Source organism: Phoca vitulina, unplaced genomic scaffold (assembly GCF_004348235.1).
Source record: "Phoca vitulina isolate PV1807 unplaced genomic scaffold, GSC_HSeal_1.0 scaffold13, whole genome shotgun sequence".
Lineage (NCBI taxonomy): Eukaryota > Metazoa > Chordata > Mammalia > Carnivora > Phocidae > Phoca > Phoca vitulina.
In genome coordinates this window covers 1,792,492-1,807,984 of record NW_022589716.1, presented here as the reverse complement: position 1 = coordinate 1,807,984, position 15,493 = coordinate 1,792,492, and the positions used below count along the sequence as shown (strand labels likewise).

General features: G+C 48.3%; 1 protein-coding gene across 9 annotated transcripts in view; it reads right to left on the bottom strand.

Moving 5' to 3' along the window:
* NWD1 (NACHT and WD repeat domain containing 1) overlaps positions 1 to 15,493 on the bottom strand; it is a 60,947-nt gene that overhangs the window by 4,474 nt on the left and 40,980 nt on the right. For all 9 annotated transcript variants that reach the window (XM_032412335.1, XM_032412332.1, XM_032412327.1 and 6 more), the window contains 6 exons: positions 14,300 to 14,502; positions 11,215 to 11,487; positions 10,248 to 10,338; positions 5,713 to 5,867; positions 3,900 to 4,176; positions 1,866 to 2,416 (listed from right to left, as the gene is read on the bottom strand). In XM_032412335.1, the coding sequence (XP_032268226.1) occupies positions 1,866 to 2,416; positions 3,900 to 4,176; positions 5,713 to 5,867; positions 10,248 to 10,338; positions 11,215 to 11,487; positions 14,300 to 14,502 (1,550 nt within the window). The remainder of the gene's footprint in view (positions 1 to 1,865; positions 2,417 to 3,899; positions 4,177 to 5,712; positions 5,868 to 10,247; positions 10,339 to 11,214; positions 11,488 to 14,299; positions 14,503 to 15,493) is intronic.

The following is a 15,493-nucleotide window of genomic DNA, read 5'->3' as shown; positions in this document are numbered from 1 at the left end:
GCAGGCTCCCCGCTGAGCAAGGAGCCCGATGCGGGACTCGATCCCAGGACCCTGGGATCACGACCCAGGCCGAAGGCAGCCGCTTAACCGACTGAGCCACCCAGGCGTCCCTAAACTTAAGTTCATTTAAAAACAAAGATGGTGGGGGCACGCCTGGGTGGCTCAGTCCGTTAAGCATCTAACTCTTGATCTCAGCTCAGGTCTTGATCTCACGGTCCTGAGTTTGAGCCCCACGTTGGGCTCCATGCTGGATGTGGAGCCTACTTAAAAGTAAGTAAGTAAATAAATAAATAAATAGGGGCACCTGGGTGGCTCAGATGGTTAAGCATCTGCCTTCGGCTCAGGTCGTGATCCCAGGGTCCTGGGATCGAGCCCCACATTGGGCTCCCGGCTCAGAGGGAATCCTGCTTCTCCCTCTCCCCCTGCTCATGTTCTCTCTCTCTTTATTTCTGTGTCTTTTATTTTTTCAAGCTTATTTATTTATAATCTCTACACCCAACATGGGGCTCGAACTCACGACCCTGAGATCAAGTGTCACATGCTCTACCGAATGAGCCAGCCAAGCTCTACAAGACTTACTTGACCTTCCTAAATAGCAGCCCTTGCCACTCTACCCCATTTACCTTGCCCTGTTTTTTTCTCAAAGCTCTTGTTGTTCCACAGCCCATCATGTATTTGCATCTTTGTTTTTATTTCTTTTATGTTATTTTTTAAAAAAGATTTTATTTATTTGAGAGAGAGAGGGAGAGCCAGAGAGAGAGCACGAGTGGAGGAGAGGGGCAGAGGGAGAAGCAGACTCCCCACTGAGCAGGGAGCCCGACGTAGGGCTCGATCCCAAGACCCTCAGATCATGACCTGAGCCGAAGGCAGATGCTTAACCGACTGAGCCACCCAGGCGTCCTGCTACTTTGTTTTTATTCCACAAACACTTATGGAGCTCTGAGGACATATCAGGAGCTCCCCTAGGGATGGGGGCCACCTCTGTAAGCAAAACACAGAAAGATCCTGCCCTCCCGGAGCTCACACTGTGTCCCCTCCGAGAACGTGGCTCCAAGAGGCAGGACAGTGTGTGCCCTGGCCATGGCTAGAAAGGGGCCTGCCACAGACCGGGCAATCAAAACTGTCAGACGCAAGAACAGGGGTCAGGATTAGGGTAAGGAGGGTGAGGCAGGGGTGTGCCAGGGCAGGATTTGATCCCGTCTTTATTTAAAATGATATTTTGGGGGGCGCCTGGGTGGCTCAGTCGTTAAGTGTCTGCCTTCAGCTCAGGTCATGATCCCAGGGTCCTAGGATCGAGCCCCGCATTGGGCTCCCTGCTCAGCAGGAAGCCTGCTTCTCCCCCTCCCACTCCCCCTGCTTGTGTTCCCTCTCTCGCTGTCTCTCTCTCTGTCAAATAAATAAATTTTAAAAAAATCTTTAAAAAAAAATAAATAAAATGATATTTTGGGGGCGCCTGGGTGGTTCAGTCAGTTGAGCATCTGCCTTCAGCTCAGGTCATGATCTCAGGGTCCTGGGATCGAACCTGGTGTCGTTGGGCTCCCTGCTGCTTCTCTCTCTGCTCCTCCTCCCTGCTCTTTCTCCCTCTGAACAAATAAATAAAATCTTTAAAAAAATGATATTTTGTTCTTTGTGAATTTTTTGCATTTCTTTTGATCTTGGTAAACATTATATTAAAATAGCATCTCTCTTGATTGCTGAGTCTTTTGGCTGCCCCTTAAACCCTGCTACCAAGGTGAGCGTCTCTCACTGGCCTCACCCCGCTCCTGACCCTGGGCTGTGGTCCTTGGTGTGCACTTAATACAGGACACCTGTCCTCAGCTTTCTAATGCCAGGACCTCGCGTCACGTGGTGTGCGGGCCACGCACCATGTAGCTCATCTGGAATCTCCACTTGCAGGCCTGTAGGTCCCAGAGACACAGCAGGGCTTCCTCGGACCCGCTGACCACCAGCTGCTCCTTGTGGCTGACCTGCATGCAGGTGACCTGGCTCCCGTGGGCCTCCAGAGGGAACACTTTGGAGTTCGCACACTCGTAAAGGAAGAGGTCACCACTGGTCATGCCGTAGATCACGCGGTAGTCGGCCAGCACGGCCACGCTGGATATGGTCTCAGGCAGCTGGGTGTAGAAGGTGTAGGTTGGCCCGTCGATGACGGGACAGGGATCCCCGGGGCTGATGTCCAGCACCAGGACGATGCTGTCATAGGCGATGGCCAGGCGCTCCTCGCCTTTACTTAGGGCCATGCATCTGATGGCTTTCCGGGCCTCAGGAGGGGGGATGCACATCACATCCTGTCTGGAATTCAGGGGGAACACCAGGACGACCCCCGAAACGAGGCCGGTGAAAAGGAGATTGGCCTGCTGGGCAACCTCCAGACACCTGACCTCATTGGAGGTGTCCAGGGCATCTTGCTCTTCCCCTGCCACCAAGAGAAGACCATGTCAAGAACAGCTCAGGGGAATGCTCGTGCCACAGTTTTCTTATTTTTAAGGATTTTAAAAACTGCTTTCATGATCCATACTCCCCAACTTCTCCACTGCAATCCCCCTGCCTCCACCCCCGTCCTCCCATTTCCTCAGCGCCCTGCCTAACACCTTCCGAGGACTTCTCGCTCCCCATCAGCACAGATGGACAAACAGACATGCATGATCTCTCATCCCAGACCTTCCCTTTACAAACGTCTGGAGAGGGTCAGAGAGTAAATATTTTGCCTTTCGGGCTGTATGAACTCTGAGTGCAAGCTCTTAACCCTGGTAGACAAATGGGCTTTAGCTGGCGCACCCGTATCTCACGCCCCACCGTGCCCCCTACCTTTGTGCCCGGCTTCGCCCCACAACTAGCAGGCAGGCATCTCAAATGTTGTAACCTCATCCGTCTTGCTCACTGCCAACCCCAGAGCCTGGCTCGATGGTCAGCACTAACCAAACATCTGCCAAACCCATGAATGCAGGAAGGTGAGAGTGAATCTCTTTTCTCATAGTATTTTATCATTAACAAGGAATTTCTGTACCTCCATTCGTCCCGTGGAGGTTACAGCAGACACAGTTGGTGACGTGCCCAGAACCCCGTTACCGGCCAGGGCACCCAGCCCCCAGGCTGCCCACTGCCCTCAGGGGAAGGGAGCCCCTCATCTCAAAATGTTTGGGGGGCCGTGCCCACCACCCAGAATGGGCTGCAGCCAGTGACTGCCTGATATGGGGATACAAAAGATGGGCCCTCTTGCTTCACGATGGAACAACTCTGAGCTGCAATTTATACTCCAGGGCGCCCCTGGGATCAGGCTGAGCCCACCTCCTTGTTCAGTCCTCTCCCTGCCCCTGCTTGCTTCCCTCACTCCCTTTTGGATTTCTCCGAGAGCTCCCCTCAACCCACCCCTTGTGCAAACATCCCCATCACATGCCCTGCTTCCCGGGATTGACAACTGGATGGTCGATTACCCACGTGCTGGAAAATTTACAAAATCAAGTCCTGATCTCTGGTTAGCCACTTTCAACCTGACTGGAGTTATGGGGGTCTTATGGACTGAGTGTGTCCCCCCATATTCACACGTCGAAATTCTACCCCCTAATGTGATGGTGTTGGGAGGTGATGAGGTCATGAGGGCAGAGTCCCCACCTTTATACAAGGGACCGGGGAGCTTGCTTCCTTCTCTATGCTCCTGTGAGGACATAAGAAGAAAGGGAAAGGGGCCATTTGCAGCCAGGAGGCCGGCTGTCACCAGACACCGATCTGCCAGTGCCTTGGCCTTGGCCTTGGCCTTCCCAGCCTCCAGAACTGTGAGAAATAAATGTCTATTGTTTAAACTGCCCAGTCTGTGGTGTTTGGTTCTAGTAGCCCAAGCAGACCAAGACAGGGGCTCTGGCTCTTCCCCACACGAACAACCAGGCTTATATCTTACCGACCTTCTGCCGAGTCCCAGATGGTGACTTTGTTCTTGTCCCCAATCTTGGGGAAGTAAATGTAGCCTCCATTGTGTGACACCGCAGTGAGGCCAGTTCGGTCCAGAAACGGGGTGCAGGCCCTCGGCTTCTGAATGTAGGTGAGATCCCAGACTTTAAAAGACGAGGACTGCTGGGAAGCAGATGCCACCAAGGCCCCACCCCAGGCCAGCAGGCTCATGGGGGCCCCGACGCCTTCCAGAATGTCCAGCAGGGTCCCCTGTTCCAACAGACTCCACACCTGAGGACGGACAGCAGAGGGCCAGAGCTGACTTCTTCCTTCTGCTGTCACAGCGCAGAATATCTGCATCTATTTGTCCACCTAAGGCGGAGTCTCAGGCTGCAGTTCAAGGGCCTTCACCAGCCCCTCAAACTTCCCCACACCTCACCAATCTGCTACCACAGCAATTCTCAAAGTGTGATCCAGGGAACCCCTGGAGGGTACCTCCAGGCATCTCCAGGAAGGCATGCAAAGGCAAAACGGTTTTCATAGTAATTCAAGAAGTTATTTGCCTTTTCTACCCTCTTCCTCTCATGAGTGAGCACTGGAGTTTTCTAGAAGCTACGGGACATGTGTTATCACAAAAAGTAGAATGCAGAATTAAATATGAGAAACCAATTCATCTTCTACTAAGCCAGACATGAAAGAGATTTGTCCAAATGTGCACCAATGACACTCTTCTCATGAGTTGTTTTGTTTGTTTCAGAAACTATAGTTATTTTCATAGAAGTCTGTTATTACATTGACATGTAATGTTCATGAATCGATGGATGTGTATTTTTGGATTTCCTCATCTCTAATTTTTAATATGCTAACTACCAATAGATACTAACTGCAAGGTGGGATCCCAGATTGGATCCTGGAAATAAAGAAAAAAAGGGCATTGGTAGGAAAGCTGGTGAAATCAGAACAGAATCTGCAGATCAGTTAATAGTATTGTCCTAATGTAAATTTTTTAGTTTTGATAAATAGCTCGGTGGCATGAGATATTAATATTGAGCAAGCTGGGTGAAGAGTAGATATTTATATATGGGGGCTCTCTGTGCTTTTTTGGTCAACTCTTCTGGAAATCCTAAAATTATTCCAAAACAAGTCTTTGTTAAAAAAGTATCAATCAAATTGATGTAACCCACATAAACAAAAGCTCTTTGGGGTCCTCAATAATCTTTAGGAATGTAAAGAGGTCCTAAAGCCAGAATGTTGGAGAACTGCTACTTTTTTTTTTAGAGAGAGAGAGAGCATGTGCACATGAATGCACATCCATGCATTTAAGCACAAGGCGGTGGGGAGGGGCAGGGGAAGAGAGAATCCTCAAGCAGACTCCCCGCTGAGTATAGAGACCCACGTGGGGCTTGATCTCAAGACCCTGAGGTCATGACCTGAGCTGAAATCAAGAGTCAGATGCTTAGCCGACAGAGCCGCCCAGGTGCTCCGAGAACCACTACTTTATCATGCGCTTCTCTCACCGGAGTGAGAACTTGGAGCTCAATGGGAATTTTCCTCCACGTCCCCCCACCCTGGCCCCACTCTGAAGCCAAAATCCTCCCAGGTTTTCAGGTTCGGTGGGAAGGCTGTATCCTTTGTTGAACATTTTGGTAACTCCTGCTCCCCCACCCCCAGGCCTGTCGAGGGGTCTCAGGGGATCCCTCCCCCACATCCTCCCAATGACCTGCCCTGTTTCACCTGCACTAGTTTCTGTCTCTATATTTCGAAGCCAAAAGACCCCTAAGGAATCATACTTTCTATTCCAGAGGCAGAGTGAGGATGACCCCTCACCTGAATGAGTGCATCCCGGGACCCAGTAATAATCAGATTGTTCTCAGGACCAAAACCGGCTGTCTCTACTGTGTCCTCGTGTTCAAGGTCGGTGGCCATGAATCGATGAAACCCCTGTGGGTCAGCCAAGAATATCCGCACAGATCTTCCAAACCCTGAAATGGAAGGCATGGGATTATCCCTGTCATTCCTGGAGGAGCTCAAGAGTAATTCCATTCAGTCAACAAAGATCTTTCTGAGCACCTGCTATGAGGAGGGGGAAGGCATACAGTGTCGAACGAGAGAGACATCCTTACCTAGCCTATAGTTTCGGGGAGGGGGGCAGCTGACCACAGGAATCAATAAGCTCACAGAAAACAGCCAAGTTATTTATTATCCCAAGACTCCTCTTTTTCAGAGGGCTGGGACTGCCTGTTTGGGCTGCTCGTGGCATCCCAGAACCCAGCACAAAACTGGACATAAGGCAGATACGTTTTGAAGACAGAAGGGAGGGAGGAAGGAAAAGAAAGCAGTTACAATCTGTGATGAGGACAATGAAGGGGCAAAATAAAGGATTCTTCTCTGGAGCCTTTGGAGGGAGCATGATTTTGGACTTCTGGCCTCTAGAACTGTGAGAAAAGAGATTTCTATTTTGTCAAAGCGACCATGTTTGTGTGGTCATTGGTTGCAGCAACCACAGGACATTGGAGCGGACATTTGAGAAGGGGATTGGCACTGGAAGAGTGGGGAACAGCGTGGGATGAGCGGGAGGTAGGAAAGGCCTGCGTATGTCTCAGGAGCAACACAGAGACCAGTGTGGCTGAAGCGGAACGAAGGAGCAGGAGATGAGGAAGAGAGAGGGAGAGGGTTGCTAGATTTAACACGAAACAACACAAAACCAAAAACCCAACGGACAGTTCAATTAAATTTGAATTTCAGATAAACAGTGAAATTGTGATTAGTATAAGTGTATCCCAAATATTACGTGGGATATTTTTTTTTTTTTTTTTTTTTAAAGATTTTTTATTTATTTATTTGAGACAGAGAGAATGAGAGAGAGAGAGCACATGAGAGGGGAGAGGGTCAGAGGGAGAAGCAGGCTCCTTGCTGAGCAGGGAGCCCGATGCGGGACTCGATCCAGGGACTCCAGGATCATGACCTGAGCCGAAGGCAGTCGCTTAACCAACTGAGCCACCCAGGCGCCCTACGTGGGATATTTTTATACTGAAAATTTGATTTGTCGTCTATCTGAAATTTAACTGTATTCTGTATTCATTTTCTCTGGCACCCCACCCAAGGCGACTTGCTCATGTGTGTTCCAGATACGGGCTGGGCGAATGCTTTATTAAGAGGACCCCTGGCAGTGCAGGAAAGTGGGCTAAGTCCAGATTATGCAGCTCTTCCTGGGCCTGCAGCCCTGGGGGTGATGCTGTGGGACTCTGGGCTATGCACCTGGCCCGCACCAGCTCAGGTCCGTTTCCCGGAAACCCCAGAATCAAGTCAGCACAGGAGAAGCTGGGGGCTGAGAGTCCATCTTACTGCCTCTCCAGGCCCTCCATGGAATTGTTTTACTGAACTCCACTTGAACCTGAGGCTCACACAGAAGGATGTTATGGGAAGCGGATCAAGTGCATCAGGGTATCTGCTATCCAAGGATATCTGCATTCCATTCTTGTGCGGTGGAGGATTAACTCCCCAGGCCTGGGCTGTCCACATCCTGCACATGAATGGTTTGGCCCTTGCTGGGCTCCTGAGAGGTGCCCTCTAGGCCCCTAAAATGTGCTGCTTGATTAAAGTGTCCTTGTTGCCTGAGGCCTTGGGCCACATGGGATGGTGTGTGTTCACATGTGATCTATGGTGGGAGCTCTGGACACGGAGTATCAGTTGGACCTCAGGGGGTATTGGAGACCGAGGTCAGCTGTGCAGGTGGTCAGCTGGGTCTACATAACCGACCCCCAGTAAAAATCCTGGACAGCAAGCTAGGTGAGCTTCCCTAGTTGGCAGGACACTGTTGTCACACCCTGTTGCTAAGAGAATTAAGTGCTGTCCACATGTCTCCACGGGGAGGGGACAGCAGGAAGCTCGTGCCTGGTGCCTTCTGGACTCAGCCCCACGCACCTCTACCCTTCGTTGATCTTCATCTGTGTCCTTTGGCTACAATAAACTGTGAGCATGAGCCTTTCTGAGTTCTTTGAGCCCTAGCAAATCACCGAACCTGACGGTGATCTTGGGGACCCCTGAGCTGCAAGTCCGTTTATGACACTTGGAAGAAATCTCTGCCTGATCTTAGCTGAGTCGGGATCGGGGTACATCTCCTGAGCAACAGGTGGGTTCCCAACACTGTGGATGGAGAACCTGCTCAGGCTTCTCCTCACTGGCTGCTGGACAGAGCCACACTTGCGACCCACTGTGACAAGGTTCTAGGTCACTGAGGTCCTCGGTGCCTTCGGCCTCGGTCCTAATTCCATGTTGTGCCTCTACCCTCCCCCCATTCCCATTTCCCGTGCTGCATTTCACACATACTTATGCCACCTAAAATTCTTTTGGAAACACGATGGAAGATGCATTATCAGTCAATCATCCATCAGTCAGCCTCAGAGGCTAAGTGTCTATTTATTAGACCTGTGATCTCTGTGCAGGTGTGGTCACCACGAGCCACGTGTGGCTCTTACTGTGGCTGAGCCAAGTTGAGATGAGCCGTCAGTGGACACCACATGCCGGGTTTCATATCCTTCGCAATGTGAAATAGACCGTTAATAATTTTTATATTGATTTCATGTTGAATTTTTGGATGTGTTGGATTCAACAAGATATATTATTAATGTGAATGACACCTATGTCATTTTGCCTTTTTAAATAGGGTCATGAGGACATTCGGTTATAAAGGTGGCTCACGTTTGTGGTTTGCCTTACTGGACAGCACTGGTCTCCCGTTGTCTTTGACCCCTGGAAATGGATTTATAAAAATCAGGCTGGGCGCCTGGGTGGCTCAGTTGGTTAAGCATCGGCCTTCGGCTCAGGTCATGATCCCAGGGTCCTGGGATGGAGCCCTATGTCAGGCTCCCTGCTCAGTAGGGAGCCTGCTTCTCCCTCTGCTCCCTGCTTGTGCTCTCTCGCTATCTCTGTTATTATCTCTGTCTCTCTCTCTCAAATAAATAAATAAAATCTTAAAAAAAAAAATGAGGCTGATTTTAGGGTAATGCAAATACCCTATCTGAGATTACGATGGTAGATATATGTCATTACATGTCTGTCCAAACCCATAGAATGTACAACATCCAGAGTGAACGGTATGATGATGTGTCGATGCAGTTCATCATTTATAGCAAATGCACCACCTGGTGGGGGGGAGTGTTGATATTGGAGGAGGCTGCGAGCGTGGGGGGGGTGTAAGGGGTATATGGGAAATCTCTGTACTTTCTGCTCAATTTGGCTGCGAACCCCAATCTGATCTTGTTTTTTTAAATATTTATTTATTTAAGTAATCTCTACACCCAAGGTAGGGCTTGAATTCACGACCCTGAGATCAAGAGTCACACGCTCCTCTAAAGAAACCAGCCAGGTGCCCCCCAAAACTGATCTTTAAAAAATAGTCTTTTAAGGGGCGCCTGGGTGGCTCAGTCGTTAAGTGTCTGCCTTTGGCTCAGGTCATGATCCCGGAGTACCAGGATCGAGCCCCGCATTGGGCTCCCTGCTCAGCGGGGAGCCTGCTTCTCCCTCTCCCACTCCCCCTGCTTGTGTTCCCTCTCTCACCGTGTCTCTCTGTCAAATAAATAAATAAAATCTTTAAAAAAAAAATAGTCTTTAAAAAAAAAATCAGGCTGAGGAGTATCTGTTGGTCACCTCCCAGGAAGCCTTCCCCGACTGTTTCAGACTAAAGAAGGGAACCCTGTCACATGCTCCCATAATCCCTGAATCTTGTCTGGTCATCACACCAACCACTCTTCCTCGTGGCTACCTTACCATCTGCTAGCCTGGGAGCCCCTAAACGCAGGGGTCGCGTGGGCTGGCTCACCCCTGAGTGCACCCCATCCTCCCAGGCGGCCCCCCTCCATCCCTGTCCCTGTGTGGCAGGGATAACCACCCTCATCTCAAAGATAATGACCAGGGGTTGGCAAACTATAGCCATGACCTGCGACTGGCCCGCCATCTATTTTTCTATGACCCATGAGCTCAGAAGACTTTTCACATTTTTAAATAGTTTTACAAAAATAAAAACACGATTCCTGTTTTGTGACAGGTGAACATGATACGAAATCCAAATTTCGGCCTCCGTAAACGGGGTCTGAGGGGCACACAGCCACGCCCACGTGAGATAGCATCTGCAGCGGCTTTCACATTACAGGGCAGGCTTGATTTGTGGCCACAGAGACCACTGGGTCTGCAAAGCCAAAAATGTGTACCGTGCGGCCTGCTGCAGAAAAGGTTGCCATCCGCTGGTCTAGGACTGTCTCTCCAACACTCCCCGCCCCCCCCTCCCCCCACCAAGCCCCTCTGCTCTTGCAACCAAATCTGGAGTTAGCTCCTCATGGCTCCGAATAAGAGCTAGACGCTACCGGCAGCAAGAAGGGACTCGTCTTCAGAGAGTACAAGGAACCTCACGGCTTCCGGAAGCTTCTCCAGCAGGCTGTCTCCTTCAGGGGAAACCTGTGCAAAGTCAAGGATGCCCATCAAGCATTTCCACAGGGTGAAAGGTCCAGGGCCAGGAGCTTGGCTGCGAGGCTCTACCGCTCACCAGCTTCGAAGCAAGTGCCTTAGCCCGTGGATGCCTTAGTTTCCTTATCTGTGAAATGGGCGATGATACAGAACCACTGCATAGGGCCATCATGGGGGGGGTTCCCAAGGTCTGTTAAACATCTGCCTTCAGCTCAGGTCATGATCTCGGGGTCCTGGGATCGAGTCCCACATCGGGCTCCCTGCTCGGCGGGAAGCCTGCTTCTCCCTCTCCCACTCCCCCTGCTTGTTCTCTCCAACCCCCTTCACAAATAAATGAAATCTTAAAAAAAAAAAAATTAAACAACAATCCTGTATAAGATAAAAAAAAAAAAAGAAGTATCCAGAGCACACCATGAGCACCTCTTCACCTTTCCTGCCGTTCTCCCTTCCCCCCAGAAGGGACTGTTGTCTGCTTTGCTGCATCCCTTTGCATAGATCAGCATTTACACGACCATGCTTTTTTGCACCAACCATCAGAGACACTGTTCTGCAAGTTTTTCCCTGAATGTGTCCGGGGCAGTGGTTCTCAAGGGCTGGGGAGGGCAATTCTGTGCCAACCCCGCCGGCAGAGGACCGTTGGCTGTGTCCAGAGACATGAGTGCCAACAGTGACCCACACTGGTCAGCCCCCAGGAGACACCAAGAGATGTTTCCTGAACCACGCTGAGTTAGTTGCAAATCCCTAAATTAAGAAACCAAATGTCATTTACGAAAAGATCAAAGGGGAAGTGGTTTCTCCCAACTTCTAGGACATCTGAGCACGTTGGAGCTGAGCGGTGTGGGCATCATACTCAGGAGAGAGACTTACCAAAGAGATGGAGCCCTTGCTAAACCCGGCCACCAGCTTGCCTTGCTTCTGGACCGAGACCCCACAGGTAGGCGTTTCTTCTTTGATGCTGGATAAGTGTTGCCTCCCCTGCAGTTTTCCTGCGGCTGAGCTCCACAGACTGACCACGCCAGCCTCGGACACGGTTAGCAGCGTGGCCCGGGAAGCCAGCACGGCTGCGCACATCCAGCGGTCAGACGCATCTCCCAAGATACGGAAAACCAGCTCCGCAGTTGCCAGATGCCAAGCACTGACCTGATGGAATCATGGAAAGGAAGGGCAATCTCAGCAAGAGACCTGGACCGCAAGTGTTCCGGAGTCAAATGCAAAACCTGGGCTTTTTCAGAGGGCATGCATTTTATTTTCAACACTGTTAGTTCCAAAAAAAAAAAAAAAAAAAAAGGCAGAGGGAAGAGGTATCCTGGATTAGATCCTAGAGCAGCAAAAGGACATTTGTGGAAAAACTGATGAAATCTGAGTAAAGTCTGAGTGAGATTGATAGAAACTTTACCAGTATTAATGTCTTAGCTGTGACAGATGTACCCTGGTTATGTAAGATGTTGACATGACTGAAGACTGGGTAGACGGGCATATGGGAACTCTCTATAATAGCTTTATAACATTTCCATGAACCTAAAATTTCTCCAAAATAACAGTCTTAAAAATGGGGAAAAAAGTCAGCCGTAACGTATGCATTCACGTATCTGTTCACTACAAGTAATTCTTGATTACGGCAGGTTTCATATTTAACCTCACCAAAAAAAGTACCTTTTAAAATCAATAGTAACCGGGGCACCTGGGTGGCTCAGTCGGTTAAGCGTCTGCCTTTGGCTCAGGTCATGATCCCAGGGTCCTGGGATCAAGCCCAGCATCGGGCTCCCTGCTCCGTGGGAAGCCTGCTTCTCCCTCTCCCTCTGCCTGCCGCTCCCCCCTGCTTGTGTGCAAGAGAGAGTGTCTGAGTGTGGGGAGGGGCTGAGGAAGAGAATCCAAGCAGACTCCCCACTGAGCGCCGAGCCCAAAGCCGGCCTGGATCTCACAACCCTGAGATCATGAGACCTGAACCAAAACCAAGAGTCGGACACTCAACCCAATAAGCCACCCAGGCACCCCTATTATTTCCTATTTCTTTACTGTGTTTTCCAAACTTCTGCTGATAAACAAAGTGATTTCTTTAACCAGTTTTGAAATCAGTCAACACCTCCCTAATATTTAAGCCCGCACTGTCAATAACAGTATAATGTAAAGCTGCGTGACTTCAAATTCTATAGTCGTCCCTTAAAAAAAAAGTAAGAAGAAACAAGTGAAATCGATTTAAATAATATATTTGGTTTAGCCCTATGTCCAAATGTTACCATTGCAACACATAATCAATATCAAATCACTACTGAAATCTTTTACATTATTTCTATGGTACTAAGGCTTTGAAAGCCAGTGTGTTTTGTACTTACAGCACATCTCAATTCAGAATAGGCACATCTCAAGTGCTCAATAGCCGCATCTGGCTGGTGACCACCCATATTGGACAGCACAGTTTATAAGCTACCAATATTACTTATGTTAACATCTGCCCGTTACTAATAAAATATAATAGTAGCTATTAAGTATTTGGTGCTTACTATGCACCAAGCACTATGCCAGCTGTTTTAGTCATTATCTCATCAGGTAGACGAAGAATGGAGGCAGAGAGGTATGGTGATATGATCAAGATCACTCAGCTTGCAAAGAAGTCAACTGGGAGTTAGGTACAGATTTTTTCCCCACGCCTTTAGTTCCTAAGCTTTCACCTACTGTTCTACTGCGTCTCTATTCATCACACAATCAGATCACAGGGTTGTAATTGACATAGAGGAATAACACAGCAGAATACAGATTGTTTTCAGATGTATGTGGAACATTTACCAAGAGAGACCCTAAAATGAGTCTCAATACATTTGACAGGATTCATCATCAAATGAAATTAAGTTAGGAAAGAAAAAGGTAAGCTACCTGGGAACCTTTCAAATATCTGGGAATAAATACCACACTTCTTTTTTTTTTAAAGATTTTATTTATTTATTTGACAGAGAGATAGACAGAAGAGCACAAGCAGAGGGAGTGGCAGAGGGAGAGGGAGAAGCAGGCTCTGCACTGAGCAGGGAACCCGATGCGGGACTCGATCCCAGGACCCTGAGATCATGACCTGAGCCGAAGGCAGATGCTTAACCATCTGAGCCACCCAGGCGCCCTAAATACCACACTTCTAAATAGCCCATGGACCTGGGGCGCCTGGGTGGCTCAGTTGGTTAAATAGCCCATGGACCAAAGAGCAAATCAAAAGGGAAATCTGAAAATGTTTTAAACTGAAGGTAAATGATAATATGACATAGCAAGGTTTGTGGGATGCAAGTAAGGCTGTACTCAGAGAGAAATTTATAGCACTAAAATGACCGAATTAAAAAAGATTTGGGGTGTCTGGGTGGCTCAGTCAGTTAAGCCTCCGACTCTTGATTTCCGCTCAGGTCATGATCTCATGGGTCATGAGATCGAGCCCTGCGTCAGGCTCCCTGCTGAGTGGGGAGTCTGCTTGAAGATTCTTTCCTCTGCCCCTCCCCACCAATCAATCAATCAATCTTTATTTATTTATTATTTTGAGAGAGAGAGAGTGAGAGAGCGTGGGGAGAGGGGCAGAGGATGAGGGAGAAAGAGAATCTCAAGCAGACTCCCCACTGAGCTTGGAGCCAAACATGGGGCTTGATCTCACGACCTTGAGATCATGACCTGAGCAGAAATCAAGAGTCAGAGGCTTAACCAACTGAGCCACCCAGGTGCTCCAATAAATATATCTTAAAAAAAAAAAGAAAAAAGAAAAAAGATGAAAAGTCTCAACTCTTAGGGTCAGAAAGAACTATCAAGATCATCTAATCCAACTGTGAAGTTTGAAACCCCTTATAGTATCCTATCCAGTGGTTGTGTACCCCTGTTTATGCCCACCCCCTATTAGGGAGCCCCATCTCCTAGAAACACCATATGCTGTCTTGCAATGCTCTGGTCGTAGCTTTCCTTTGCAAACAGGGCAGGTGTTTGTTACCTTTGAGCCAGATGCCAAATACACAACTTTCTTTGCTTCATCCATGTGAAGACTGCAGATCTCAGTGCGATCTTTTGAGCCTCCGTCCCAAATGGTGAATTTCTCCTGCCCAGAGAGTAAATCCCACAAGCGCAGTGTGTGGTCCTTTGAGGCAGAGAGGGCGAGCGTCCCTTTGGCAAACACTTTCACATACCTCACCTCTCCTGCAGTAGACCAGGGTCAGGGAGAATATATTAGCTGAAAACATTTTGACTTTCCAACTACCAAAATGCCGTTGGTTTGGAAAAGATGATGGATTCAAACATAACCAAATTACAAATAATGGAATGTGGCAAAACTCAATTAAGAGTGCAACTGGTTATGATTAAATCAATTGCCCAGATGTGAATATGTAATAAACAGAGATCATTGCAATTTATAAAAGTTCAGCATTATCCAGGGGGTGTTTAAAATCAATAAACATGTAAAAACAAGGTAAGGTTATAGAGAAAATTTTACAATCTTGGAGAGATATTTTCCAAGCAAAACACGAAATTTGGAAGACATAAAGAGGAAAAATTGATCAATTGGATTACATAAAAATGCAAAACTTCAGGAGGATATAGTTGAAAGTCATATGACAGATTAAGAGAAAATATTTGCAATATATAACAGATAATGGGGACTTTCCATAACAAACAAAAAGTTCTTACAAATAATCAGGGAAAATGCAAACAACCTCCTCAGAAACTGGACAAAGAATATAGACAGGAAATTTACAGAAATAGCACTTGTAGACAATAAGCATTAGAAAATGATGTGCAACCTCACCAGTAATCACAAAAATGCAAGATGAAATACCAACATATCATTATTACACAAAATATTCGCAATTTTTTTGGGAGAGAGAAAGTGCGTGCACATGTGCATGCACGAGTTGGGGGGGAGGGGCAGAGGGCGAGGGAAAGAGTCTCAGGCAGGCTCCATGCTCAGCCTGGAGCCCTATGCCAGGCTCAATCACGTGACCCTGAGATCATGACCTGAGCTGAAATCAAGAGTCGGACATTTAACCTACTGAGCCACCCAGGCGTCCCTGGCAAAAATTTTAAAGATTGATCACTGTACTACTGACAAAGATACAAGAAATAAGTTACTTTCATACTTTGCTGATGGAAGTATTAATTGATATATAAATTTGTAAAGGGCAATTTGGTA